The sequence below is a fragment of the Rhineura floridana genome, chromosome 20 (assembly GCF_030035675.1).
Source record: "Rhineura floridana isolate rRhiFlo1 chromosome 20, rRhiFlo1.hap2, whole genome shotgun sequence".
In the NCBI taxonomy this organism is placed as follows: domain Eukaryota; kingdom Metazoa; phylum Chordata; class Lepidosauria; order Squamata; family Rhineuridae; genus Rhineura; species Rhineura floridana.
Genome location: NC_084499.1, coordinates 431,253 through 458,572, shown reverse-complemented (window position 1 = coordinate 458,572; position 27,320 = coordinate 431,253). Strand labels below are relative to the sequence as shown.

The 27,320-nt window shown below is 47.3% G+C and overlaps 1 protein-coding gene across 7 annotated transcripts in view; it reads right to left on the bottom strand.

The window, feature by feature from the left end:
- RGS3 (regulator of G protein signaling 3) overlaps positions 1-27,320 on the bottom strand; it is a 112,013-nt gene that overhangs the window by 6,048 nt on the left and 78,645 nt on the right. For 4 of the 7 annotated variants that reach the window (XM_061604392.1, XM_061604393.1, XM_061604394.1 and 1 more), the window contains 2 exons: positions 22,413-23,072; positions 7,529-7,605 (listed from right to left, as the gene is read on the bottom strand). In XM_061604392.1, coding sequence (XP_061460376.1) covers positions 7,529-7,605; positions 22,413-23,072 — 737 coding nt within the window. Of the gene's footprint in view, positions 1-7,528; positions 7,606-7,969; positions 8,038-19,262; positions 19,460-21,745; positions 21,995-22,412; positions 23,073-27,320 lie in introns of those variants that run through there. The other 3 variants (XM_061604399.1, XM_061604395.1, XM_061604397.1) reach the window with 3 other exon arrangements.

Below are 27,320 nucleotides of genomic sequence, written 5' to 3'. Positions count from 1 at the left end.
TACGAGCTTGGACCCGAGTTCAAATCCCCTCTTTGGCCCAGGACTGTAACGTACCTCACGGGACTGTTGTAATTTTGAAAAGGGGTACGGTGGAACACCATTCAGCCTTATTCATCTGTTACATTTTAATGCAATAGATAAATAAAACAAATTAGATAAGACTGTAACAGATGGGCAGCAATCCAGTGCTATTTATCCGAGAGTAAACTGCAGGAATAGACATGAAAAGGCTGGTAAAGGGAAAGCCACTAAATCTGAAGGTGGGAAGCTGGAGGACAGAAAGAGTTCTTCATGTGGAGTCTTGAGCCTATGCAGAGTTATCTGCACTAAGCAGAATTGTCTGCCCCCCCTTTAGGGGCAAAGTATTTTGAGCATGGGCAGAGCGTGTCTTCTTCAACTGACATGAAGCAGCTTTTTAAACAACAAGCAAAATAAGGACATCATTGGGATGTACCCAGCTAAATTCTACTCAGAGTAGGCCTATTGGAATTAATAGATCTGAGTTAGTCATGCTCATTAATTAATTTCATAGAATCAGAGAACAGTAGAGTTGGAAAGGTCCTATATAAGGCCGTCTAGTCCAACCCCTTGCTCAATGCAGGAATCTATCTTAAAGCATACCGGACAGGTTTCTGTCCAGCTGCCTCTTGAATGCCTCCAGTGTTGGAGAGCCCACCACCTCCCTTGGTCATTGGCTCCATTGTTGTACCGCTGTAATGGTTAGGAAGTTTTTCCTGATGTTCAACTTGAGCCCATTACTCCGTGTCCTACACTCTGGGATGATTGAGAAGAGATCCTGGTCCTTCTCTGTGTGACAACCTTTCAAGCTTGAAGAGTGCTATCCTGTCTTCCCTCTGTCTTCTCTTCTCAAAGCTAAACATGCCCAGTTTTTTCAGTCTCTCCTCATAGGGCTTTGTTTCCAGTCCCCTGATCATCCTCGTTGCCCTCCTCTGAACCTGTTCCAGTTTGTCCGCATCCTTCTTAAAATGCGGTGTCCAGAACTGGACACAGTACTCAGGCCTAACCAGTGCTGAATTAATTTCATTAGGTCTACGTTGTGTAGGGCTAACAGAGGAGGTGCTGTACCACCAGCACCTAATAGCTGTTGTGTTGGCTGAATGGAACCTCCATGTTCAGAGGCAGTACATCTCTGAATTTAAAGTTGCTAGTGAGAAGGCAGGTGTTGCTTGGGGGCATCCGGCTGGCCACTGAGAAATGGCCTGCTAGGCAATGGGCTCACTTTGGCCTGATCCAGCAGCCCAACTCTTCCGTCCTTATTAGCCATGATAAGCATGAAACCTCCATGTTCAGAGGCAGTCTTCTCCAAGAGTATTGGGTATTGAGGACATGCAACCCAGAATGGCTGCTGTGCTCACGTGCTGCTTGCAGGCTTTCCGTGGAAGCACGTGGTTGGCCTTTGTGGGAGGCACTATGTGGGGGTGGATAGGCTGTTGTGGTCTGCTCCAGCCACTACAGGACTCTTCTGGTGCCTTTTACCATCTGCTGAGCACACACCCTCACCAGCCCCACAGAGAGGGCTTTATTTCCTAAAAACATATCTTACATATATATAGAAACATATAGAAACAGCAAAAACATTGAACCAGCAGGTCCTCCTAGTCTGTCTACTGGCTAGTAGAATGGACATCTGTTGGGGCTGCTGACATTTTGGCCGGCTGACCAGACTACTGTCATGGCCCCGTCAGAGGACTCATCAGACGAGGATGACTCAGGAGTAACAGCAGCAGACCCAGAAGGGGAAACGGAGGAAACTCCTGAGAACCCAGCTCCTTCTCCCCCTCAGCTGCAGAGCACCCCAGACACAGCTGAAGCCCTTCAGCCAGACGCAGACAGTGAACAGGATACTCCCCCCTCACCTGCAGAATGTAGACAGCAGAAGGTCAGGCAGAAGAGGGGCAGGCCTGTCCACTTAAGGCCAAAACGCTGAGGGCTTACACCTGCTGACAAACCTGCTCCTTAAAAGACAAACCTTGGTTTCAGCTTGTGGCTGACTACAACGGCAGGCATGGCTTCGTGTGTTTCCAGATTCCCTGAACCTTATCTTAGACTGACCCCTTGGCAACTGACCTTGCTTCTGGACTTCTGGCTTGGCACGTAAGCTTGGAAAGGGCCTTGCCCTTATCACGCTTCATCCTCGTTAACCTGGTAGATTTACAACCAAGCTGCCAGCTAAGGACTTTCCTGCCCTGGTAAATACCCAGGAATTTCCAGCTCCCGCCTGCACTGCTGTCTCGGTGCAGAGCTGACAGCTACTGGCTTTGCACAAGCTCTTCAACATTCAAGGTCTGGTTTGACATCAGGCATGCAGAACTTGTGTGTGTGTGGGTGTCCCTCCAGATGTTGATGGACTACAACCCACATCGTCATCCCTGGCCACAGGTTGGCTGGCTGCAGCTGACAGGAGCTGAAGTCCCACAACATCTGGAGGGCCCCAGGCTCCCCACCCCTGGTGTAAAGGGGAAAAAAAGTATGAAAAACAAAGGATTTCTGAGCATGAGCAGAGTGCTAATTCCAAAATAAGCAAGCCCCGAGCCCCTGGCAGACGATTTGTTGGAATGTATGAGGTTCAACTCCAACTTGGTGGGTTGAGACTGCATGGGGTTAATAAGGGTAGCTAGAGAGCTGGACCTCTTGCTGGCTGAGGCTATATTCCTTTGATCCTGCCGTCTCTTTCCTTCCTGCTAGACTGATAAGCAACAGGATGTTTGATCCCAGTTCCTTCCCGCCTCTCTCAGTTCTTCTCTTTCTCTCAAGAGGGGAGCAGACATCTTCTCTTTGTCTCTCCTCTCAACCAGGATGAGGACGAGTACTGGGACCAGTGCTCGTTGCTCCAGCATAGACCAGTTAAGCTAGATATAGGACTCTTTCCTATCAAGCATGTACGTCCAGAATAAAGTAGTTGTTTCTTATTTTAAAGCTTAAAGTCTCTGTCTGACTAATTTGCAGGGAAGGTAGAATCTTAGCAAAGATTCAAACACACACACACACTAAGCTCACTCAATACTCTCAGTTCCACAGTGCTATGCAACTTTGCTACGCCTCTTAATAAAGAAAAATTCTGATAGGTTATGAGCCCAGCCATGCAAATGGAGATTTGAGGAATTAAAGGAGCTATTGTGTTTGAATCAAGGAAGCTAAAATAGAAACCTTCAGAGTTTTAGTCAGTGAAGAATTGAGGCTTTTACTTCAGGATAGCTACTGTGACGGAGCGGCTAGGTCTCCAGAAACTCAAGCCCAAAGAGTGGAAACTTTGGGAATTTCGCATGCAGAAACATCTGAGACAACAGAAACTATTAGAAGTAATTACAGGATCGGAACCAGGAGAAGGTGCTTCTCGGAACAAAGAATTTGGACTGAGAAGGATGAAATGGTACAAGACCTCATCACTAAATTTGTGAGTAACGTGCAGATTCCTTTAATTATGAATTCTAAAAATGCCAGAGAGATGTGGAAAACTCTTGAATCCCATCATAATCCGAAAAGCCAGGGACATCTGATCGCAATGTTAACTTGCAAATGAAGGATGATTCTTTTGAGGAACATCTTACTAAATTCAAGGTGTTAGTCCAAGGGATAGAGGAAAAAGGCACAGTTTTGGAAGGACCAGTTCAAACAGCTTTATTTCTGGACTCCCTTTCAAAATATATGGAGATTTTCGTAGTTATAATGCAACAACAAAACAAAACTCTAAACAAGATTATTTCTGAAGTTAGAGCGCAGTTCTTTCAGAAGAACAAATGAAAAACTGATGCAAGAGAAGAAGAGTCTCCTCTTTCTTAAGCAAACAGGCTGCTAGCCGGCAGCCAGTCAGATGCAGATTTCGAGAACAAAGGGAATCCAAAGGTGTGAAAGCCAAGCGTTGCTATCTATGCAATTCAGAAAAACACCTTAAAGACCAGTGTGATAAGAGAGAGACAAAGACAAGGATTTAAACGCACAGAAAGAAAAAATGCAAAAGGCATTCAAGTAAATCATGTTGAAAAATATTATGACAATAAATTCTGTATTGATTCAGGAGCAAGTGCTCATCTAATAAAAGAAAAAAATTGTTTGAAGATTTAACCCCATATCAAGGCACAGTTAGAATGGCTGACTCGAGAGTCCTGCCCATAAAGGCGCGGGGAGATGCTAAGCTGTTTTGCCAGACTCCAAGCAGCACTGAGGAAATTTATCTCAGGAATGCGCTCTGGACCCCAGGAATCTCAAACAATTTAATTTCTGTTAATGAAGCTACAAACAATGGGTGCTCTGTGTTATTTGAACAAGATTCTTGCATAATTTCTAGAGATGGTGAAATTTTATGCACCGCTACCAAGAGAAAAGGCATGTATGAAGTGGATCACGAAGGTCCACAAGCTAATGTTGTGAAAGAATGCTCTAACAGGTCTTGTTTACGTTTATGGCATCGGAGATTAGGGCATAGAGACATTGCAAAGATAAATACCCTTCAAAATAATAATTTAGTAAGAGGCATGAAAGTTGAACCCTGTCAGAAAAAGGGAGATGTACTTGCTGTGTTAAAGCAAGAGACCCGACCCAGTTACCTGAGCAGAGTGAAAGGAAGACTAAGCGCCCCCTACAGTTGATTCACAGCGACATTTGTGAAATGCCAATCACTTCAACTGGTGGAAATAGATATATTGTCAGCTTTATTGATGATTTTTCAAGATTCACTGTGATATATATGTTGAAGGAGAAAGGGGCAAATGCTTCAGAAACTCAAAGAATATGTGGCAATGGTGACCACTAAATTTCAGAGAAAACCACAGATTCTACGTTCTGACAACGGGGGAGAGTACATGTCACATGCTACCCAGCAGTTTCTGCTTGAAAATGGGATTGAGCATCAAACCACTGTACCCCACAACCCAGAACAGAACAGAGTCTCGGACAGAAAATTCAGAAACCTTATTGAGATGGTGAGATCCATGCTAGAAGATGCCAATCTCCCACAGAAACATTGGGGAGAGGCAGTGTATACTGCCACCTATCTACAAAATCGTTTGCCAACAAAGGTGAATGGCAAGAAGACTCCATTCGAATTATGGTATGGGCGCATACCCAGTTTGGCTCATATAAAGGTGTTTGGATCAAAAGTGTACGGTCACATTCCACAACAGAAGAGAACCAAATTGGACAACACTACAAAGGAAGGAATCTTTGTTGGATATTCTTCAAAGCAAAGGGGATACAGAATCCTAAATTCCAAAACAGAAAGGATTGAAATCCAAAGAGCTGTCTCCTTTGATGAAGGTCAAGGTGCATTCCAACCAGAAAGGGCACCATCCCAAAACCACGACAGTGAAGAAGATGAAATAGAAATACCATACAGCACTACAGATTACAGCAACATGCCAGCACTGGAGGACAGTGAGGAATCAGAGCAAGAAGGGGAACCTGCACAGCCAGAAGGGGCAGCAGAGAGTCCTGCACCAAGACGCTCTAACCGCACCAACAGAGGTGTACCTCCACTGAGTCTGTCCTACCTTGCAAGAGCTGATGAACTTCAAGAGCTAGAGACCTGGAAAGATATTGAAACTGTAGTCAAGCATACAACAATCAGGACACTCCTGAGTGTCGCTGCCAACAAGAAGATGCAAGTAGTGCAACTAGAAATAAAAGCTGCTAGAGCATGGAATGATAAACTGAACCAAATGCTATAACAAGGCTATAAAAGAGGTGAAGCAGACAAATGCCTATATAGCAGATTCAAGAACAACAAATGGACTTATATTTTGATTTATGTAGATGATTTACTACTGGCTTATGAGAATCCACAAGACAAGCAAGAGTTAGTAAATAATCTAAGCAAGGAAGTTGAAGTGAAATGTCTAGGCGACATCACGTACTACCTTGGAATACAAATGGAAAGAGAGGGCGATGGATCCTTTCTTCTAAATCAAAAACAAAAGATTCAAGACCTACTTGAGAGTCTAGGACTGAAGGATGCACATCCAGCACCTACACCAATGGAAGTAGGATACTTGAAACCAGACCAGAACAATCAACCCTGGGAAGACAACGAAAGGTTCAGACAAGCTATAGGGAAACTCCCGTACATCAGCACAATAACCAGACCAGACGTGGCGGTAGCAGTGGGATACCCTTGCAGGAAAACCAGCTTGCCAAACAAGAAAGACTGGGAAGCAGTCAAGAGAGTGGCAAGACATCTGAAAGGCACTGCAAACTGAAACTAAAGCTACCAGCTACTCGAGATCCTAAACTTCTAGGATATGCTGGTACTGACTGGGCTGGAGACACCAAAGATCGTAAGTCAACCAGTGGAAACTTGTTCTACTATAGGCAGTCACTTATCTGCTGGACAAGTCGAAAGCAAGAGACTGTAGCACACTGATGCATGCCTCATCAGCTGATACGTACTCAGCCTCAGTAGATACTGAGGCTGAGTACGTATCAGCTGATGAGGCATGCAAAGAAATGCTGTGGCTACGCAAGCTTCTAGGAGACTTGGGCATATCTGAACCAGAGCCTATCAGAATACTTGAGGACAATCAAGCCTGCATAAGACTCGCAGAATCAGAAGGGCAAAGTTCTCACATGAAGCACATTGATGTGAAGTTCCACTACCTAAAGGACATAAGGGAGAAAGGACTTCTAGAGATGACCAACAGAAGAGATGACAGCTGATGCTTTGACCAAACCATTGGGCAAAGTCCGACACCAGAAACTACAAGGCAAGATCCACCTTGTAGAATGAACCAAGTTCTCCTTGAGAAGGGGTATTGGAATGTATGAGGTTCAACTCCAACTTGGCGGGTTGAGGCTGCATGGGGTTAATAAGGGTAGCTAAAGAGCTAGACCTCGTGCTGGTTGAGGCTATACCTATCCCTTTGATCCTCTGCCGTCTCTCCCCTTCCTGCTAGGCTGATAAGCAAAGGAATGTTGATCCCAGTTCCTTCCCGCCTTTCTCAGTGTTCTCTTTCTCTCGAGAGGGGAGCAGACATCTTCTCTTTGTCTCTCCTCTCAACCAGGATGAAGGCGAGTACTGGGACCAGTGCTCGTTGCTCCAGCATAGCTAGGTAGCTAGTTATAGAACTCTTTCCTATCAAGCATGTACGTCCAGAATAAAGTAGTTGTTTCTTATTTTAAAGCTTAAAGTCTCTGTCTGAGTAATTTGCAGGGAAGGTAGAATCTTAGCAAAGATTCAAACACACACACATACTAAGCTTGCTCAATACTCTCCGTTCTGCAGCGCTACGCAACTTTGCTACGCATCTTAATAGAGAGAAATTCCGACACGATTAGCCCTGGAACACATGAAGAATAACAGCAGAGTATCTGAGCATGTGGAAAGCGACTTCCCCTCCCCAATAACCTCACCTTCCTTCTCCATTTATGGGACCCCAGGCCCCACCGCCCACCACAGCTCCTGCGTACTTCTAACCCAGCCCACTCAGTTTTGGCTCTGGGTTTTCACAACGTAACTATGGACTCCATGCCTGGATTCCCTCTCTCAAGATGGGTTTCCCGCCCTCTTGGGACTTACAGGTTCTTGTTTGTCTTTTTGCGGGCAGCTCCTCGCTCACAGGCGCAGTCGGGGTCCAGCATGTGCTGCTGCTGCTGCTGCATGGAAGATAAACACAGAGGACTCAGGGAAGGCTGTGGCTCAGTGGCAGAGTGCCGTCTTTGCCTGCAGAAGGGCCCAGGGTCAACCCAATGGCATCCCCCGGTAGGGCTAGAAAGACTCTTGCCTAGAACTCTGGGGTGCCCCTGCCAGTCAGTGCAGGCAGCATGGAGCTGGATGGACCAATGGCCTGACTCAGTATTAGGCAGGTGCCTGTGTTCCTAAGCAGAACCCACCTGGGAGAGATGAGGCATGTTCAATCGCAGATGGGATGCCTTTCTGGAGTGCCTCCACCACAATGTAGTCCCAAATAGCCAAGACCTGTTAACTGGACTCCTTGGCCAGCTGACCCTCTCCCTCCACCCCCACTGTCATCTTCTCCTGTCCGGTTCCTTCTCTTCCTGTTCATCTGACTTCTAACGGGAACACAACTGAAACATCACAAGCTTCTTTTCTTCACAATAGTTCTATTCCACACAAAGGGATTATGTATCTGTTTTCAAAACTTTAAAATTTATTCCAACTGTAGGTCTTCATTTCTATTATAGATATTGGAAGCACTTAGTAAATTACTGAATGGATGAGAGTAGTATGTGTTTTACCTATTAAAAACCAGACTCACCAAATGGGAGTAATTGCCAAAACACCAGATGCTATGTTACTGGTGATTGAGTGAGTGCTTTGCAAGAGAGTGGTATTTGCTAGATCATAGAGAAAACCATATTTATTTATTATTTATAAGATTTATATCCAGCCCTTTCTCCAAGTAGGAGCCCATTTTGCAAGATGGTGTTTGCAAAACCAGCCTTGCAAGACCTGAGTTACCTTACTGCTTAGAGTTTTCGTGTGTGTGTGTTATTACTACAAAAGTCATACATGCTGAAGCAGCCATGTGGCTTGAACTGAGAGACCTATTTGACAGGAAGGGAAGGGAGAAGGGGAGGAGCAAAGCCTGCAAAAATTACAAATTCTTTAGCAGAGGGAATAATAGATTGCCTTTCTGTCTATCGCCCCCCAATGGTACAGACTGCTTGTTACATGTGTTGGTACTTTACTTGCATCATTTGTCAACAATGGGTGTTCAAGTCCACAAGATTAAGCTTCTCTCACAGATGTTGGAAGTGGTCTCTGGGAAGTGGCTTAGTGAGAATATCTGCAATCATGCCCCCTGTTGGGCAATGCTCCATCTCAAAAAGCCCTTGTCTGTACATGTCTCTCAACAGGTAGTATTTCACACCAATGGGCTTAGTAAATGTGCTGATTATTTCGATCCATGAGAGCTTTATGCAGCTTTGGCTGTCTTCCAGGATCCATATGGCCTTTGGCTGATTTATTCCCAGGTCCTCCAATAACTGACAAAGCCATTACAGTTCCTGGCATGCTTGGGCGGCTGACGCATACCTTGCTTCAGCAGATGAGGCTGCCACTACATGCTGCTTCTTTCCTGTCCAGCTAAATGCTCCATCTCCATTTTATCTTCATTGTTTTTAGTTTTTTTAATGTCTAGGTACTGTATGCCTATTTTGTACATCACCCAGAGTGGCTGGACAGCCAGCCAGATGGGCAACTAATAAATGCAATCAATCAATCAATAAAAGAACAACTTTCCGCTGGTGGATTTGCCATCTGCTGTGTCTCTGGCTCAATCTGCCTCTGTGTAAACTACTAGACTGGAACTATTGGTGGCCTGTAACTTTAGTTTCAGGTTTACAGTCCCCTTTAAATATCTGGCCGCTCTCTTTATAGCTGTCCAATCTCTTTCCCTTGGTGAGTTGGTCTTCCTGCACAGTATTCCTACTGCTATGGCTATAATCTGGTCTCACTGTGGTTGCCAGGTGCAAGAACCTTCGTATAGCTGTCCTGTATTAGTCATTCTGTGGAAGGGGTTCACTGTTCTCATCCCCCTTTAAATAATTTGTCTCCCTGGGTGTGGCCACTGGATCGGCATCCTTGAGTCTCAGGTACTCTAGCATTTCATAGATCTCTTGTTTCTGGCTGAGGAGATACCTTCCATCTTCCTTTCTTTCTATTTAGAACCCAAGGTAGTAGGGAATGTCCCCCAGTTGCTTCAACTCTGCCTCTTGATTCAGCTGATGTACAGTTTCATAATGGTCAGTTTCATCTTCATAGCTCAAAAGTAGATCATCAACATAAATGGGTATATAAGTCCATCGGCCTTTGTGTAAAGATAGGGATCAGCTTGACCTTGCTTGAAACCTTCTCTGATGAGCATCTGGTCCAGTCTCATTCCATGAACTTGCTGCTTGTTTAGTCTCTATATGCTTTTCCGCAGAGCTTGGAAAAGTTACTTTTTTGAACTACAACTCCCATCAGCCCTAGGCAACATGGCCACTGGATTAGGCTGATGGAAGCTGTAGTTCAAAAAAGTAACTTTTCCAAGCTCTGCTTTTCCGAAATGTGCACACAAGTGGTTTGTCTCCTGATCGTTCAAATCCAGGAGGCTGTTTCATGCAGATTTCTTTCCTTAATTTCTCCATGTAAGAATGCAATCTTTACATCTAAGTGTTCAATATGCATCTTTCCTGATGCTGCCACACTTAAAAGTGTCCTTATGGTGGGGCCCTTTACTAAGGGAGGAAGTGTTTAATTGTAGTTCTCCCTGTGTTTCTGGGAACAGTCCTTGGCTACTAGTCTGGCTTTGTATCTCTGTGCTTTGCTTTGAAGATCCTTTTACTTCCCAAAGGCTTTTTGCCCACTGATAGTTCTGTGGGTGTCTTAAGTCTGTATTTTGTGTAGAGCCTCTATTTCTTCTTGTACAACTTTTCTCCACTCATTGGCTTCTGCTGAGGGCATTCTCTCAGTTTCTTCCCATGTTGTGGGTTCAGGTAGCACTGCTACCTTTGCAAGGTAGGATGTTTGTGTAGCTGATCAGGATGAGTATCTGAGTTCTAGTTCAGCAGCCCTGTCTGCTTGCATAGAAACCTCCAGTCCTGCCTTCTCCACTGCTTTTCCCTCATCCCCTTCTGCCCTTGCATCTTTCCACCTTAGCTTGGTGAGGTAGGTGGGTATCCCTCAGTTCTGCATATTGGTTGGCATGTTGTTTCAGCTTCTTGGTTGTGGATTCCCTCGGTTGGATACTCTGCATCATCATGGTTTGTGCTGGTCATCTCTCTTTCACCAAAGCAGAAGACACTGCTCATGGTAATCTTTCCTGTTCTTGGATCCAGTATTCTGTAGCCTTTGCTTCCTGGTAGCTGACCATTATTCCTTCTGCAGATCTGTCTTCCAGGTTCAACTTCTTCTTTGGTATGTGCGCGTAGGCCTTGGAACCAAACACTCTGATGTACTGAGTGCTTGGCTTTCATCAGTGCCACTGTTCAAACAGAGTCCTGCTTGTCACCTTGGTTGGCTATTGATTCTGCAGGTAGGTAGCTATCATCATAACCTCTCCCCAATACTGGTTGGGTAGCTGTCTAGCAGGAATCATTTTACCAACTCCATAAGAGATCTGTTCTTTCTCTCTGCGATGCCATTCTGTTCTGGTGTGTAAGGTATTGTGTGTCTGTGTGCTATGTCCTGCTCTCTTAGGTATGCTTGGGTGTGGTACAACATGTACTCACCCCCATTGTCTGTTTTAAGAGCTTGAGATTTCCTGCCAAATTTGTTGCTCACAGTTGCAACATACTTATTCAGAAGTTGCAGGGTCTGGCTCTTCTCCTTCAGCAGATGGCTTATGCAATACTTAGAACAGTCATCTACAAATGTTAGAGATAATGGTTTTCTGCTTTAGAAATCTGGATGGGGCCACACAGGTCAGAGTGTACCACGTGGTTTCTTTGAGCGCCTTTCACTCTGGGAATAGATAGCCTTTTGCATTTCCCTTTTATACAGTTTAGGCACCTGTCATTGCCACTGTTGCACATCTTTACTGTTATGCCTTTGGCTAGATTCTTAATTTCCAGATCGACTATGGCATTTATATCATGATATCCAAAACATTTGTGCCATAGCTCAAGGCAATCTGTGCTTCCATAGCATTTTATCACATTTGCTAGTTCAAACACATCCTGGTTTCCAAAAGCTCTAGCATACAATTTTCCATCCATGGTTATTGTGCACAAATTGTCACAAAAGTTCTCAATGAAGACCTTTTTAATTAAAGTAGCAATATTTAAAACATTTCCATTCAAGTCTGGAACAAACGCGTCATAGCTTGCTTCTATCTCACGGCTTCCAAGTTCTGTATTAACATAAGGACATCAGAACAGCCCTGCTGCTGGATCAGGCCAAAGGGGGCCCATCCAGTCCAGCATCCAGTTGCCCATGGGAAGCCCACGAGCAGGACCTGAGTGCAAACAGCACCCTCCCCTCCTGCAGTTTTTAGCAACTGGTATTTTGAAGCACACTGCCTCCTGCCCATGGAGATGGAGCATAACCATCACGGCTAATAGCCATTGATAGCCTTTTTCTCCATGAATTTGTCTAATCCTCTTTAAAACCCTTATTTAACTGGCAAAGTGTCCCCATTTGCAATAAACACATGTCCCCTCCTATGTGGGTCTAGTCCACTGGAAAAAATCACATCTGATGTCATGCCCTACTATTAATGAGGCATAGTCCATTTTTAATTTTTTTTTGTCTTATTGAAAAAACTTGAATTAGTGAGCTTTTAGTTCAAACTGCTGATCTGAATCAGCTCTCATTTGTCTGTCTCTCCTTGCCTGCAAGCCTGTCTTTATACAAAGGAGACCTCTCATTGGCTTCTAAACAGTCCCTTTTGTAATGTCCTTCCTTTTTTTTTTAATTGGCTCTTGAGCGGCATGCATGCAAATTTCCTTTCATTTTGACTTCCACTCACTGTGCAATTTGATCCAATAGCTCTCTAATTAGCTGTTGTGTCTTGGCTTGTTTCTTAAAGTTTGTTAGGACCATTTTAAAATCTGGGTTTGCCTTTGCATCAACAGGAGAAATAAAAGCAGAATATCCCTGTGGTACAGATGTCAGAAAAAATTCAATTTTCTGTTCATTGTCCTGAGCCATGCAATTGACCCACAACACTCAATTAACTTTTCCATATATTTCAAGGGGTCATCCTCCCCTTAATTGAGCAGAAACAGGGTGGGTTTTTTTGGTAAATCTGAATCTGATCTTTCATTCCAGTTTTCCCATACAGATTTTTAAAGGCTAATAACATCTCTCTAGCAGTTCCTTCATTTTTCACATGTATAAGCTGTGAATCAGCCAAGCATCATATTAATAGACTTTTTGCCTTACAATCTTTTGAGTCCCATCCTGCAATGTTCTCAGCTCTTTGTGTGGGTCTCTTTTTCCTTACAATGGGTCCGCACGGTCTGTATGGGGGGTGCCTGGGAGCTCCCTCTTTGTGATCCACGGCAGGGTCGGGAGCTGACGCTGCCGTGGATCACAGAACAGGAATGCTGCCCTCCTACCCTAAGCAGGGGCCCTTCAGGGCTGCAGGGGCCTTCAGCCAGGGCCTGACCTGGCCTTCCTCTGGCACCAGCCCTGCCCAACACCCCCACCATGGCCGCAGCTCTGTTCTGATGTGTTTTACAAAATAAAGGGCAAAATAAACATTGCTGTTTTGGGGAGTAAACCACCAACACATGTAGCAAGCAACCTGAACCAGTGGGGGAGTGATAGACAGAAAGGCAGTCTATTCTTTCTTCTGCTGATTCCTCCTCTCAAGTGTTTGTTGTTTTTGCAGGCTTTGCCCCTTCCTCCCTTCTCTTCCTGTCTTTCTTTTCAGTTAGTAATGGGTCCCTGAGTACAAGCCGCATGGCTGCTTCAGTATGTATGACTTTACCTCTTTGTAGTAATCAACTGTAAATTTCTTTATTCTTTCAACTACCAGTCTTAATAGGATTGGATGATGGTAGGCATGCATGCTCAGCATGCCTGGTATTCACATGAAGCAACAGGATACATGGGGTGTGCGGGCAGGAGCCATGGGCCTGGGGCAGGCTGGTGCCCAAGGGCCCAGTCATGCCTGGTGCCAGCCCTGGTGTCGGGGCTTGTCCCACCCAGGAATATTTCTCTCCCTTAATGTTCAACCTTCATTTCAAAAATATAGTATGCAGGCATGTTGTTGTCCAGGGTCTTGGAGGGTCTGAGACCCCTTACTTTTGGGGATCCCATCCTATGGGCTAACCAACATGAAAGGGGAGTGTGTTAGCCATTGGGAAGAGTCTTCTAAAGCAGTATTCAAGCCTGGCCAGATTATTCTATAATCTTAGGAAGGGGCATAGCTGTGACAAGCACAAAAGGACCCTGTGCTTCTGAATTTGCCAATACTCCACTGCTAGTACGTCTCTTACTCCTTTCACTCATGGACTAACAAGGAAAAGCAAACAGAAGGAATTTCATCTAACTGCTCACTAAGGAAGAACACTATGAAATAACTTTAAATATGCTATTTTGCTCTTATTTATGTTGATGCTGTTCTGCAATAATTCCCTGTTGCCTTCATCACTACAAGTTTTCTGGAAGCCGCATCAAATGAAATAGAAAAACAAGCTTGTGTTGAAGAATTTTAAAGTGTTAACTTGCCCCAAATTAAGACTTTTCAATTTAGAAAAGTAGCAGTAATCCACAGCGTCACTCATTTAACATGTTGAAATGGGGGCGGGGGGGGAGACCTGATGTGCAACCCAATCCTGTATGTTTAATCAGAAGTAAGCCCCACTCTTTCCAACAGCATTTACTCGCAAGTAAGTGCCACCTGGGAAGAATATGAAATCTACCTGTTTGCAGGCTCACTAGGAGCATTTGCAGGGAATTTATCTCCCCCCCTTGCTCTGCTCACCGTGGGAACGGGCTCCCTGGCCACGGAGCCTGAGGTTTCCACGGCTTCCTTCCCTTGCTAGGTGAGGCTTCCGGAGATTATGGGCCCAGGCCACCTCCCTCCCTGGCTGAGCCACCCCAGGCATTCTCAGCGAGGCAGCCTGCCCCAAACAGATTTCCTCCCATTGTTGGGGGGGGGGCAGACACTCCACTTCCATGCAAGGACAAACAGGCAGACAGTAGCTGACCTATTCCAAGCCAGCCCCCAGCCTGTCGGAGTGGTGCGACTGAGGAGGGGGTCATCATCCCTTGCTGCCAGAAAACGTTTCTGTACTCTCCTGCTGCTATGCTGTGGCCTGGGCTACAGAGATGGGTCAGGGGAGGGGAATGTGGCTGGTGTAGGGACCTGGTTTCATTGTACCCCATAAATGAAGAAGTGGTGCACGGCACAGAATCCCAGCTCTCACTCTCTATTTTTGAAACCAGATTTCTAGCTCTTGGAGAATTAAATTAGGGGAGGGTCCATAACGCATTGGCAGAGGGCATGCTCTGCACACAGATCCCAGGTTCAGTCCCTGGTATTTATGTATTTATAAAGGTATGGGCATACCACAATTGCATTAAAAAAAAATCAGAGCTGTTTACAACAGCAATAAAAAAACCCACAAAAATTAAAACAGATCACCAACTGACTCTTACAGAAATTGACTGCATAAGCCTGGCAGCAAAAACGGTTTTCAGCAAGTGTTTGGAAATTAACCAGAAGACACCTGCTGAATCTCGGCTGGCAGAGCATTCCACGGGACTGGGTTGGTGACAGCGAAGGCTGCATTTCATGTTGATGTGAAATGAGCCTCACCAACTCAGGTGGCCACCAGTGATACTCCTGCAGATGATCTCAGTGATTGAACTGGGATATAAGGGGTCAGGAAGTCCCTAAGTACCCTGGACCTAAAGTATCCAGGGCTTGGTGAATTAATACAAGGACCTTGAACCTGGCTTGGTGGTAGATGGGGAGTGAGTGCAGATGTTTTAAAAATGGTCTCACATGTTGGCGGCTATATGCCCCCATCAGCAGTTTAGCTACTGCATTGTGCACCAGCTGGAGGTTTTGGACCAGGCCCAAGGGCAGCCTCACATAGAGTGTGTTGCAATAATCCAGCCTTGAGGTTACTACAGTGGTCAGACTATCCCTGCCCAAAAATGTCCATAGCTGGCAAACCAGATAGCTGGTAAAAGGCACTCCTAGCGACAGAGGATACTTACACCTCTAGTGACAAAACTGTATCCAGAAGTACTCTCGAGCAATGTTACGCACTTGCTCCTTCTGAGGAGCGCGGCCCCTTTCAGACACAGGAACCTCAGAGAGCCCCTGTCTACCCAGGGCTCAAGCACCGTTTCCTGCCCCTCATCCAAATCAAATATTTATTGTTACAGTCAGCGACCAGCACAAAATAGTTACATAAAACTCTCAAAAGAAGGTTATCCTAATATACAGAAGAATCAAATGCAATGAAATAAGGTAAAATAAAGTAGGATAAAATTGTTAAAGCATAATATTATAAAATTCCAAGAGAAAGAAAAATTACGAGAAGGCTAGGGTCAGTTCCTGGTGAGTTTTGCCCTTCGTCCAATAATCCACCACTACATTCAAACATTGGTCCAGAGTGTTCACAGCGTCTCCTGATTAAGGTGTTGTAGAGAAATAAAGGTGTACTTATGACACCTTGCTCCCAAACGCCCAATGGTCATTCCCAATGGCTTCATATACTGTGGATATTAAATGGGAGAGTGACCTGTGGGACACCGTAGCACAAGTGTCAGGGCACCAAGGAGCACTCACCCAGTGCTAGACTCTTTATAGTCCCATAAATAAGAGCGGAACCACCATAATACAATCCAGTGAGTTGGTCTATGGGAATACCACGGCCAATGGTATCAAAAGCCGCTGAGAGACCGAGTGGAAGTAACAGAGTCACACTCCCCCATCTCTCTCACTGCTCCATCTTCCTGGTATCTCTGGGAGGGCTGGGAAAGGCCCCCACCTGAAACCCCAGACAGCCACGGCCAGTCTGTGTTGGCAGCAGTGAGCTCGGTGGACCAATGGTCTGCCTCAGGATAAGGCAGATGCCAGTGATCAATCTCTGGTACCTCCAGGCAGCAGTGATCCAGGAAGACCTTCTGCGGGAGACCGTGGAGTGCTGATGACAGTCAGAGTAGACAGCACTGGCCCAGTCTGACCTGCTGTAAGGCAGCTTCCTCTGTGTGTATTCCATAATTGCACTCCACAAATATACGAACTGGCACTGCACAAAGAATCTCAGCTTTCTTTTCAATAAGGTTTCGAGTCCTTAGTAAGTTAAATCTGGGCTATTCCGTTTGCTTATCTCAAGATGGTGAGAAGGAAACCAATAATAATACTCAGCATTTAAACACCACTCTGACCATTGGATACATCCACTCATAAATTCTTGCAACAGGCCTGTGTAAGCCAGCAGTAGCAGCACTATTGGTATCTCTTGCAGGAGATGAGGAAACTGCGCTTGTGGCTCTCAGTAGCTCAAGTGAATTTGTGGCCAGGCAAGGTGAAATGTGAGCCAGAAGCATCTCTGCTCATGCTCTTAGGGCTGCTCACTGAAAACAGTGGGACCCGCTTCTAAGAAGACACACAGCCCTGCGAGCTACTGTGCCTCTCCAGTGGCTGCTCTCGTTCCCTCTCCCAGGCACTGGGGACTTCTGCAAGTTCCCGCTCCCTCCTGCCGGAGTGGCTGGGAGAAGTGCAGCCCTGTCCAACAACGCTGCCTCCCTTTGAGCAACCAAGGAGGAACAGTTTTATATTCCTGCTGAAACAAATGTCATACTGGACTTTCATCTGCTGCTGGGTAAGGACGAAGCTTACAGGGTTAGGGAATCGTCCAGCACTAATTCCTGCAAATAAACTGAGGATAAAGTTGCTAGTGAACGACCATGAACAATGAATCTCCTCCTCATGAGAATTCACTGCCTGGGTGCTGCTGCTGCTGCTGCTGCTGCTGCTGCTGCTGCTGCTTCCACACCTGACTGTCAACTCTGTGCAGCTCATGCTCAGGAGATGTTTGCCCTCATCAAAATGCCAGCCTTCCTTTGCCTTCCTTTAATCTGGATTTTCCCTTCTTGCACAAAATCCAGGAAGTAAAAATAGCACATCACAGACCTGCAGCCACTGCTGGTGTGCAGGCGCTCCCAAGTGCATTCTTTGGGGAGGATGGTTTGTCACCTGTGTGGTGGTGACATTTTCCGGGGTGGCCTCTACTGCCCCCCCATTGTGCCTGGTTTTGTACTGTTGTGCACATATGAGCACTTTCAGTTTTATGCCTCCAAAATCTCTCTTGATGCCTCTGTGCATGGCAGCTGGCAGCGCTTGCTGGAGTGTATTCTGGCTGTGCGCTACTGCCCCCTTCCCTTAATTAGCTCTTCACCACCCTCCCTGAGCTCCACAAACCTGAGGCCCGTTGTGGGCATGTGTGCAGGTACTTGTTTACCTGTGCATACAAGCCTTAAAAAGAGTCTGTGCACAACAAACGTCTACCCAAGCCAATGTTTCAAGTATGTTTCGCAGGATTTTTCATTGTTGAAATACTAGCTTTTCAGTCTACCAGATATGCAAAAACGGGAGATTAAAAAATAATACATGTTTGTGTGTGTTGTGCCCACTGAGGAGCACCACACAAGGGCAAAGAACAGCCAGGCAGGTGGGGAGAGGCATCCTCCTAGGCAGTGCCCCCCAATGCCGGCGTGGGCTGGCTGCACCACTTCCTGTGTCACACTGCTGCCAGGGGCTTAAATGGGCCCCTCCGCATCAGTGTGTTGGTGTGCTGTGCGTGCTAACACAGCCAGGCCTATTAAAGCCCCTGGCAGCAGCGGCAGTGCCACCGTGTTGCCCTCTGAGTGCCTGCTGCAGTCTGGTGCCGACTCTGCTGCCAGTTGGTCGAGGAGGATGTCGTCAAAAAAACAGAGGCCAAAGCAAGTTTCTAATCCACATTAAATGTCCATGTGGATGAGCCCTTTAACTCTCTCCTTGTGGCTGATCTGGAATGTTCAAAGCCATCCTGAAAATAATCAGTAGGGGCAGCCAACTCACATCCTGCATGAAGCCTTGTAGTTTTGGGAAACTCCTGGCTTGAAAATTAAAGAGTGAGGCTTTCACTGACAGGTGGGTGGCATCTGCAATGCACGATGCAGGAGCTGCAAGCCAGGAGTGTTGCTACGGGCTCTTCAGGCTCCCACCTGCCCCCTTGCTGCCTGCTCCACATTACTATTTTGGTGGTGGAGCTGCTATGCCAGCTCTGACGGTAGTCAGACATGCTGAAATCAAGCAAGTGACCCACTTAAATCGACCTGCATGTCAGACTGCAGTTCACGAGACAGGACAAGGGCTACTTTAAGAAAGGAGCCTCCCACAGTACCCACATCTGCAGTTTAAACATCAGAGAGCAGATGCCTCCAGGAAGTTCACAGGTGAGTACTGCATGATGCCAACAGCCTTCTCCTGCTGTAGCGCCCTAGCCAATGGTATTCAGAGGTAGACTGCCTTTGAGCATGCAAGCCCCATGTAGCTATGATTGCTCATAGCTGTTGCTAGACCCCTCCTCCATGAAATTATCTAACTCTTTGGAAGAGCCTGTTTGGATCAGATCCAAGTCCCAAATTCTCCAGGATTCTGCTTCCCACAATGGCCAGCCAGCCAGGAGGACAATAGCACTCGCCCATGGGTGCGCCCCAGCAACGGGAACTCAGTGGCCTCTGGACATGATGGATTCTGATCTAGGAAACTTTGCTCTACATCCTAGCTCCAGTCATGGATCTGCTGACCTTCAGTCAGTCACACTCAGTCTCAGTTTCCCTGTCTGTAAAACAGAAACCAAAGTGACCTACCTGTGAGAACAACTGAGAAAGATGATAAAATATTTTGAGGTTTTGAAAATGGGATAGAAATTAGAAATAGCATTCTTATGAAATAGATCAAAAAATGGCTCTTCCTTTTTTGCCCACCATGGGGTCACGGAACATAAACAAACATTCCAAGGACAGGCATTGACAGGCAGGCAACTTCTGCAAGGGAAGTGAAAGGTGAGCTTGAGTTAAAGAGCAGTCGCATACAAGGCCAATATGGATCAGTAGTGCTGGCTGATCAAGCAATTTGTGCTTTGGTAACATCATTCAGACAAGCCATTTTCCTCACACTGACAAGTCCAATAATCTAGGCTTGGGAGAGTGGGGTGAAATAAGCAGCCAGATATGCACCCACAGCCACATTCCCAGCCAACAGTTTGGCGGTGTGAAGGGCTGAGTGAACATGGCCTCCCCACATCCTGTTCACATGACAAAACATTGGCGGGGTGGGGGAGATTTTGCCAAATATGTTGCAGGAAGAGGGAAAGGCTCCAATGGGGTGTTTTTTGGGGGAAGGTTGTGTGCTCGCTGTTAACAGAAGCAATGGTGCAGGTTCCCCCCCCCCTTTTTTTTTGCTGCTGCTGTTGCTGCAACAGAGAGAGAGAGAGAGGACAGCAAGCAGCAGCTGCGGCTGCCACCACCCTACTCCTTGCATTAGGACCACAGCTGCTAGCTCTCATCTCCCACAATGTCCCAGATGCGTTATTGTTCCAGGACACTGTATGCAGAAAATGTTGCCCACCCCATACAAACATTAACAAACTGCAGAGGCAAAACAGCCCTCTTTTTAGGGTGGGGGAAGGAGAGAAGAAAATTCTCAGTAAAGGTCTCCACAAATTTCTTTCCTGAAAACTTTCAACTCGGCTCTTGCTTGCATTTCTCCATCTATAATTGCTGTCAAGTCTCTTGTCTCCGCTGGAGGACAGAAGCGAGCTTAGAGTAGCTTTTAGGAAGGTCACCCAGGAAACACACACACACTGGAGAACAAATGGTAAGAGCCCCCATCAGCAAATCAGGGAAGATGCGCCAGGCAGGCACTGGCCTGTCTCAGCCGGGCTGCTGCCATCACGCCAGGCTTCCTGCAGCTAATTGGGTTAGATATACACAAGTGGCTGGCCAAGGGCTCCATGGAGGCTGAGCGTCAGCAAATGGGCCTCCTACACAACACAGTGGGAATGACACAAAATGCTCACAAGATGCTCAGGGCAGCCTGCAGCTGGCACCCCTCATCCCCACAATTCCCTGTGCAGAGGACAAGTGTTGCTCAGCTGTGTGTCTCTCTCTCTTGTCTTATGAGGGCAGCTGAACCGCCCAACTTTTCTGGAAATGGGGCAAAAGGCGGCACCTCAGATGTACCGAAGGACTTCACTGCAACATCCAACAGAAGCAAGGATGTGAAAAACAGAAGAAAACACTTCGGGAACCAAGAGCTTGGTTTTTTTTATCCCGGCATCACTCTGCAGGAAAGGCAGAAATACAACAAATCTAACTCTTCCCAGCACTGCATCCCATCCAGTAAGGTGGGGAGAGGGATGTACCTGGTTTAGGCAAAAACCCTGCATCAATTTTAATCCTAAAAGTGATTTGTTGGTTTCTAGTTGACCTATCAGCAGAACCATAAAAGCCATTCAATTCAAGCGCCTTCTCAGGAGAGAAAAGTCAGGGTGAGGGCAGAGAGTCTGGGGCAGGAACCTAAGCTGCGGATGCCGGTGAGGAGCTGCAGCCGCCAAGAGACATCCCCAGGAACCCCTTGGTGAAAACAAATGTGAAAACAAGAGAGCCATGAGGCCTTTGCGAAGTGGGCAGGGTGCTGCATTTCTATCCAGAACAGGAGAAAGTGGCTGGCTCCGTCGTGGAGAGAGCAAAGGGATGAGCCCGGCAATCCTGGCAGTGCGGGAGGGTGGGGCAGAAGAGGCTCCGAGACAGAGGGGTGGATTCAGTGAGCAGTGATTGCTGCCTTTACAGAAAGCAAGGGAAATAAACGTATTTTAATCTAATTGGTTCAATTTGTTAAAAGGTACATATGTGGAACCATCTGAGCCTCACAGGACTCCTAATCAGGGAGAAAGAGCTCTGTGAAACCCAGCGCCTTCCAAACGGCTGCACCAATCTCAGCAGTCCCCATAACAAATTGCCCTTTACCTGCTCTCTGCATAGCTTTCTTATCTGCCCGCCAAGGAAGGTTTTTACAATGGAGCTGGAAATTGCCCTTTGGACATGCCCTGTGGTGACCTTCCCCAACCTGTGCCCCTCCAGCTCCCATCGTCCCTGACTATGGGCCAGGCTGGCTGCTGGGAGTCGTAGTCCAAGTCATCTGAAGACTGCCCTATGGGAAGGTTTTAATTTAAGTCAGGCCTTGCCAGGGCTTCATCCTACAATCTGTTTTCAACAATAAGGAACAAAGGTGACACAGAGAACATGCAGAGTACATTTTAATTATTGTAAATCAGTCACAACACCTGAGGCCAGGGCTTCCAAGCCAGAAAGCCAGGCGACCAGGCAGAACTGAGGGCCTGCATCTCTTGTTTTTGGAAATCCTGCTGCTCAGAGATGGCTGCTCAAGTTGGATGCCCAGAATCTGAACAGCTGGCACAAAAACGCATGTGATGATCTAGGCTCTCTGGGCAACACAAGGAATTAACTCAAATGCACCATTTGGCCCTCTGATGGCATTTCTCAGGAAAGGAACTGCATCTGGGAGGCACAAAAGAACCCGCTATCCTCTCTGTCTTAAGGACTAGAAACATTTTTTTAAAATATAGATTCCCAGAACGCTGAATTGTCATTTGGCCAGTTTTCTTTTGACAAATTAACCACAGGAGAACAGCAGTAAGTAAGATGGCACCCCGCCATGTAGAGGCACCAGCATCCCTCCCTGAACCCAAGAGATGGCACAGGCAACCAGGTGGGGGTGTCTGAATTCAAGAAGCATGAGGCTGCTCCAGGACAAACCACTGCAGAACTTTGGGGAAAGACATTGGAGAGCAGTTTATCACCAAGATCCCTCCAATGTCTGCCGCCTTTCTCAGGATCCACACTGAGAAGGGAAACCCCCTGCCTTGCCAAGTGCCCCCACCCCCAAATTCCGGCAGGAGACTGCTGGAGCACGTACCTTCCGGTTCCCAACAAACAGCAGGGTGAGTTGGTGGATGGAGCCCCCGTTCTTGGCCAGCTGTTTCTTGAGGGTCTTGGGGGACGGCAGCGTCCAGCTGCTGGCTGGACCCTGCGCCTCTGCGTAGTTCAGGCTGGTATCGGAGGCGAAGCAGTGGCTGCTGCGAGGCTCCTGGAGGAGGCTGCCTTCGCTGTGTGTGCGGCGGCGATGCAGGGAGCTCTGCAGACTCAGGCTGCCAGGCGGCTGCTCACAAGCCGGAGCTTCGAACATGCTGCTGCGCTTCCCCTCCCCTCGGCTCAGGCAGGCCTCATGGCTTTCTTCCTCCTCCTCCTCTTCCTCCTCCTCCTCCTCGTCCTCCTCCTCCTCCTCCCCCAGGTCTGCTGGGCCATCGAGGCTAAAGGTGGCCATGCCTGCTATATCCACCTGGTTAAAGGTGCTGTCCAGCTGCAACCTGGGGATTGTGAATGCTGGGGGGCCACTGTGAGGCTCTTCCCCCTCCCTGCGCTGCACAGGGCTGCCCCCCTTCTCCGCTTTTGTCAGGGTGTTCTCCGGCAATAACTCCTCTGCAGAGTCCTCCCCTGCAGGGTGGGCGAGGCAGCTCATCCCGTCCTCCCCTGCGGAGGGCATTGCCCCTGGATTCGCAGCCTCTGCCTCAAACATCTGGTGGGAAAAAGAAGGAGGGGGGGAAGGGGTCAGCTACCTGCTGGGGAAATGAGGTAAAGGGAATCCAGCACCCCAGGGAAGGCACTGGCAGGATCGTGGCTGGGGGAAGCTCATGTACTAGGCATGGCTGGAGACCCTCCCCCCCCCCTTGAATCCTGAATGTGTCAGATCTGTCATGGTTTACTTCAAGGGGACATGCAATTTGGGGAGAGTGCAGAGTGACAGTCTTCAGGGTCCCAGGTTTTGGGACCATGACAGAGAAGCCAGTTTAGAATCTGGTCGACGCTTTTCACAAGTTCTGTTGTGGGCCAAGATTACCGAACCAGGATTCCTACTGATATTGCATTATTCTCTGTATATAGGAAGCTACCTTTTACGACTATAGGCTATGTGCCTATCCCAAAATTCAACAACAGGTGTCTCAGGTGGAGAGAGAGGCCTTTGCCCCATCACTTGCCCTTTTTAACCAAACTGGGAATGTTCTGCATGCAAAGCAGGTGCTCAGCCACGAGCCTCCCCCCCCCAACATAAAAAACAAAAACAGCTCCCTGTTGTCAGGAGCTTACAATGTAAATTACACCACTGTGGCAAGGGAGGCAACAGAGGGACAGTGAATCAGTGAGGGAGGACTCGGGGCAACTCTTCCACCACGAGGGCCACAAGGCACCTCCATGGCAACGTGGGAGAATCTCAGGAAGGGGACCAAAGTGGCCAAGCTGCTTGAGGCCTTGGCTGTTCTTGCAGGCAGCAAGAATGGCAGTGAGCAATTGTGGGAAAGGCTTGGCCCACGAAACGGGAACTCAAGTTCCACAGTGGGGGTTCCAGACTGGCCACACATGGAGAAACACCCCCTGGCAGGATGGGCTGCCTCGGAAATCTTTCTGGGAGAGCCAGTCTGCACTGGTGGCCAGCCCCTGGAGCACTGGCAGGGTTGCGGGACTCCAGGGCCCTGCATGGGAAAGCTGCAGAGCCCAGCTCAGCCTGGGCAGGGAGGGGGAACCAATGGCAGGCAACCCTGGAGTTCACACTCGAAGGAGGGAGCGTCTGGATGGATCGGAACCGTCCCTCATAGCCGTCTGTGCACACAGCATTTCCCGACATCTGATGTGCCTCTGCTGGGTGAGAAGTGGATGTTGTTGCTCACCCGGCACTTGTATGCTTACTCTGCCTCCACACTAGAAGGGCAAAGCTGCCCCAGACAAAAAACCAGAAACACAAGGCCAGCCGGCAGCATTTTGGCCCTGGTGGCAGACATGCAATTTTATTAATTAATTGATTGATTGATATCCTGCCTTCCCTCCCAGCAGGAGCCCATGCAATGGCACTGGGATGGGCCTGCTGGCTGCCGTTCAGCTCCTGGAAGCCCCTTCAGCTGCCAACAGCCAAACTAACCTTGGCCATCTTGCCATCTGCCCCACCCTCAGTACCCATGAAGACAGGCACAGGAGAACTCTCACCTTCCAGATTGTTTTCTGCAGTGACCTGGCAAACTCTGTGGGTCCATTCAGACACCAAACAGCGCCATCATTTTGAGCCGACTGGAGCACTGTCCACTCCCTCCCCCCACCAACAGAAGACAAGAGTGGCAGAAGGAAGGGTTGTTCTGTTCTGCCCCCGGCCCCACAGAAGGAGAAGAGGCTGGCAAGGAAGCTGGATGGCCAGAAGCGTCTGGCGAGGACCTTGGCGGCCTTTCGCACATGCCCTCCAAACCCCACCCAGGCGCACAAACAGCAGGCAGAAAATTGTAAAAAGGAAAGAAAGAAAATAAAGGGGGAAGCAATTGTGATTCCATGGTGCACCCCTCTTGAATTATTGCTCACTGGTTCATATCTGTGGAGAAATTCATACGCCTGTTAGTTGTGTGCAACAGATTCATTTAATGGTGAGGGGGAGCCTCTACGAAGGACCCTCAGCCTGGCCTGTATACATAAACCAGCTTTCCCAGCCTGGGGCCCTCCATCCCTGTGTTCTGAACTATACAACTCTTATCAGGCCCAGCCACCACAGCCATGCTCCCATCAGCCCAGGGTCATGTGTTCATGCTGGCAGGGCCTGATGAGAACTGTAGTCCAAATGTCCTAGAGGGCGCCAGGTTGGGGAAGGCTGATAGAAACATTTGCTTGGGTTTGCAACAGTCCTTGGGAGAGAGCACATGAGAGGGGGCCTTTTCATTTGTGGCCCCCCATCTGTGCAATATGCTCCCCAGTAAGTTCCACTTGGCGCCTCCTTCATTCTCATCTTTTTGGCTCCAGGTAAAGACGTGCCTTTTCTCCCAGGCATTTGATAGACTGAGATGATGTTTTATTTTAATACGCTGCCAAACCATCCTGTGGTTGTGTGGGGGCGCTATGGCTATTGTTTTGTTGTTATGTTTTTATAGCGTGTTTTTTTGTTTTTGTTTTAACACTTGGGGACCTTCAGGTATCAAGCGACTAATAAATAATAACAGTTTTAAGAAGTATCTTTCTATGACTGTTGATAAGAACATGAGAAGAGCCCTGTAGCTGGATCAGGCCAAAGGGGGCCCATCTAGTCCAGCCCCCTGTTCTCACAGTGGCCAACCAGATGCCCCAATGGGAAGAGACCCACAAGCAAGCAGGACCTGAGCGCAAGAGCAACTCTCCCCTCCTGCGGTTTCCAGCAGCTGGTACTCGGAAGCATGGAGCCTCCGGCCAAGGAGACAGAGTATAGCCATCGGGGCTAGTAGCCACTGACAGCCTGATCCTCCATGAATTTGTCTATTCCTTTTTAAAGCCATCCAAGCAGGTGGCCATCACTGCCTTCTGTGGGAGCAAATTCCGTAGTTTAGCGATGTGCTGCGTGAAGAAAGACTTTCTTTTGTCTTCCCTGAATCTCCCAGCATTCAGCTGCATTGGATGCCCACGAGGTCTAGTCTTATGAGAGAGGGAGAGGAACTTCTCTCTGTCCACTTTCTCCATGCCAGGCATCATTTTATACACTTCTGTCATGACACCTCAGACTCGCCTTTGCTCTAAACAGAAAAGCCCCAAATGCTGCTACCTTTCCTCAGAGGGATCGCTCCATCCCTCTGATCCCCCTGATCATTTTGTTGCCCTTTCCTGAATTTTTTTGCAGCTCTACAATGTCCTATCAAATAAAGGCTGAACAGAAAATGGACAAGCTCCTTGAAAAGGAGAAATATTCATCAATACTTTAATTCCTTCCAAGGGATTTTCTAATACAATTATCAAGTCGTCAGCAAATGCTCTCAGTTTATATTCCTCTTTTTTTATCTTTATTCCCGAAATCCTTTTGTCTTGCCTTATGTCTCTAAGCAGCACTTTAGAACCAAAATAAATAAAAGAGGGGACAGTGGACATCCCTGTCTTGTACCCTTTTGTATTTCACATGAGTCCGTTAAATCCCCATTAACAATTATCTGTGCCTTCTGTGATGTATAAATCGATCTGATCCATTTTATAAAATTATCTCCAAAATCCATTTGCTCTAGAACCTGAAACATAAATTTCCAATTCAAATTATCAAATGCTTTCTCAGCATCCAAGAAAATCAAAGCTGCTTGTATATCATTTCGTTGTTCTAGATATTCCAACACATTCAAAACATTCCTGACGTTATCACGTAGTTGTCTTTTAGGTAGAAACCCCACTTGATCTTCCTGAATAAATTGTTGCAATATTATTTTCATTCTTTCTGCCAAAATCATTGTAAAAATTTTATAGTCATTATTCAATAAAGATATTGGCCGATAATTTTTTTTTTTTTTTGGAAGCTGGATCAGACGGGAGAGCCACCATGTCCCATTGTTGGTGTCCAACAGTAGCCAGCCAGATGCCTCCAGGAATCCCTCAAGCAAAGTATGAAGGCAACTATCACCCCCTACCTGTTATCTGTCCCCTTGGAGATAGACTGTCTCTGAACATGGAGGTTCCGTTCTATCCTGGCTAGCAACTATTGATAATCTATGCTACAAAACTGGTCTAAATCTAATTCGCTCTTGTTCTGGCAGCCACTGGAACTCCCAGCTGCAGCCATCTAACCTATGTAATCGCTTGCTGTCACCTTGATGCAAGGAGCGGTCAGCTTCAGTCTTCCTCCTCTCTCCCCTCCCCCACCAATGGCTATTTCTTCTGTAATTCAGTCAGGTTGGTTTGCTCCTTGTTTCTGCCCCAGCACCCACGCAACCAACATAAACAAACAGATGCAATCTACTTTAACTCAGCGTCCCAAATTCTTCCAGGGTGCACGTCATGCATCAGCAGC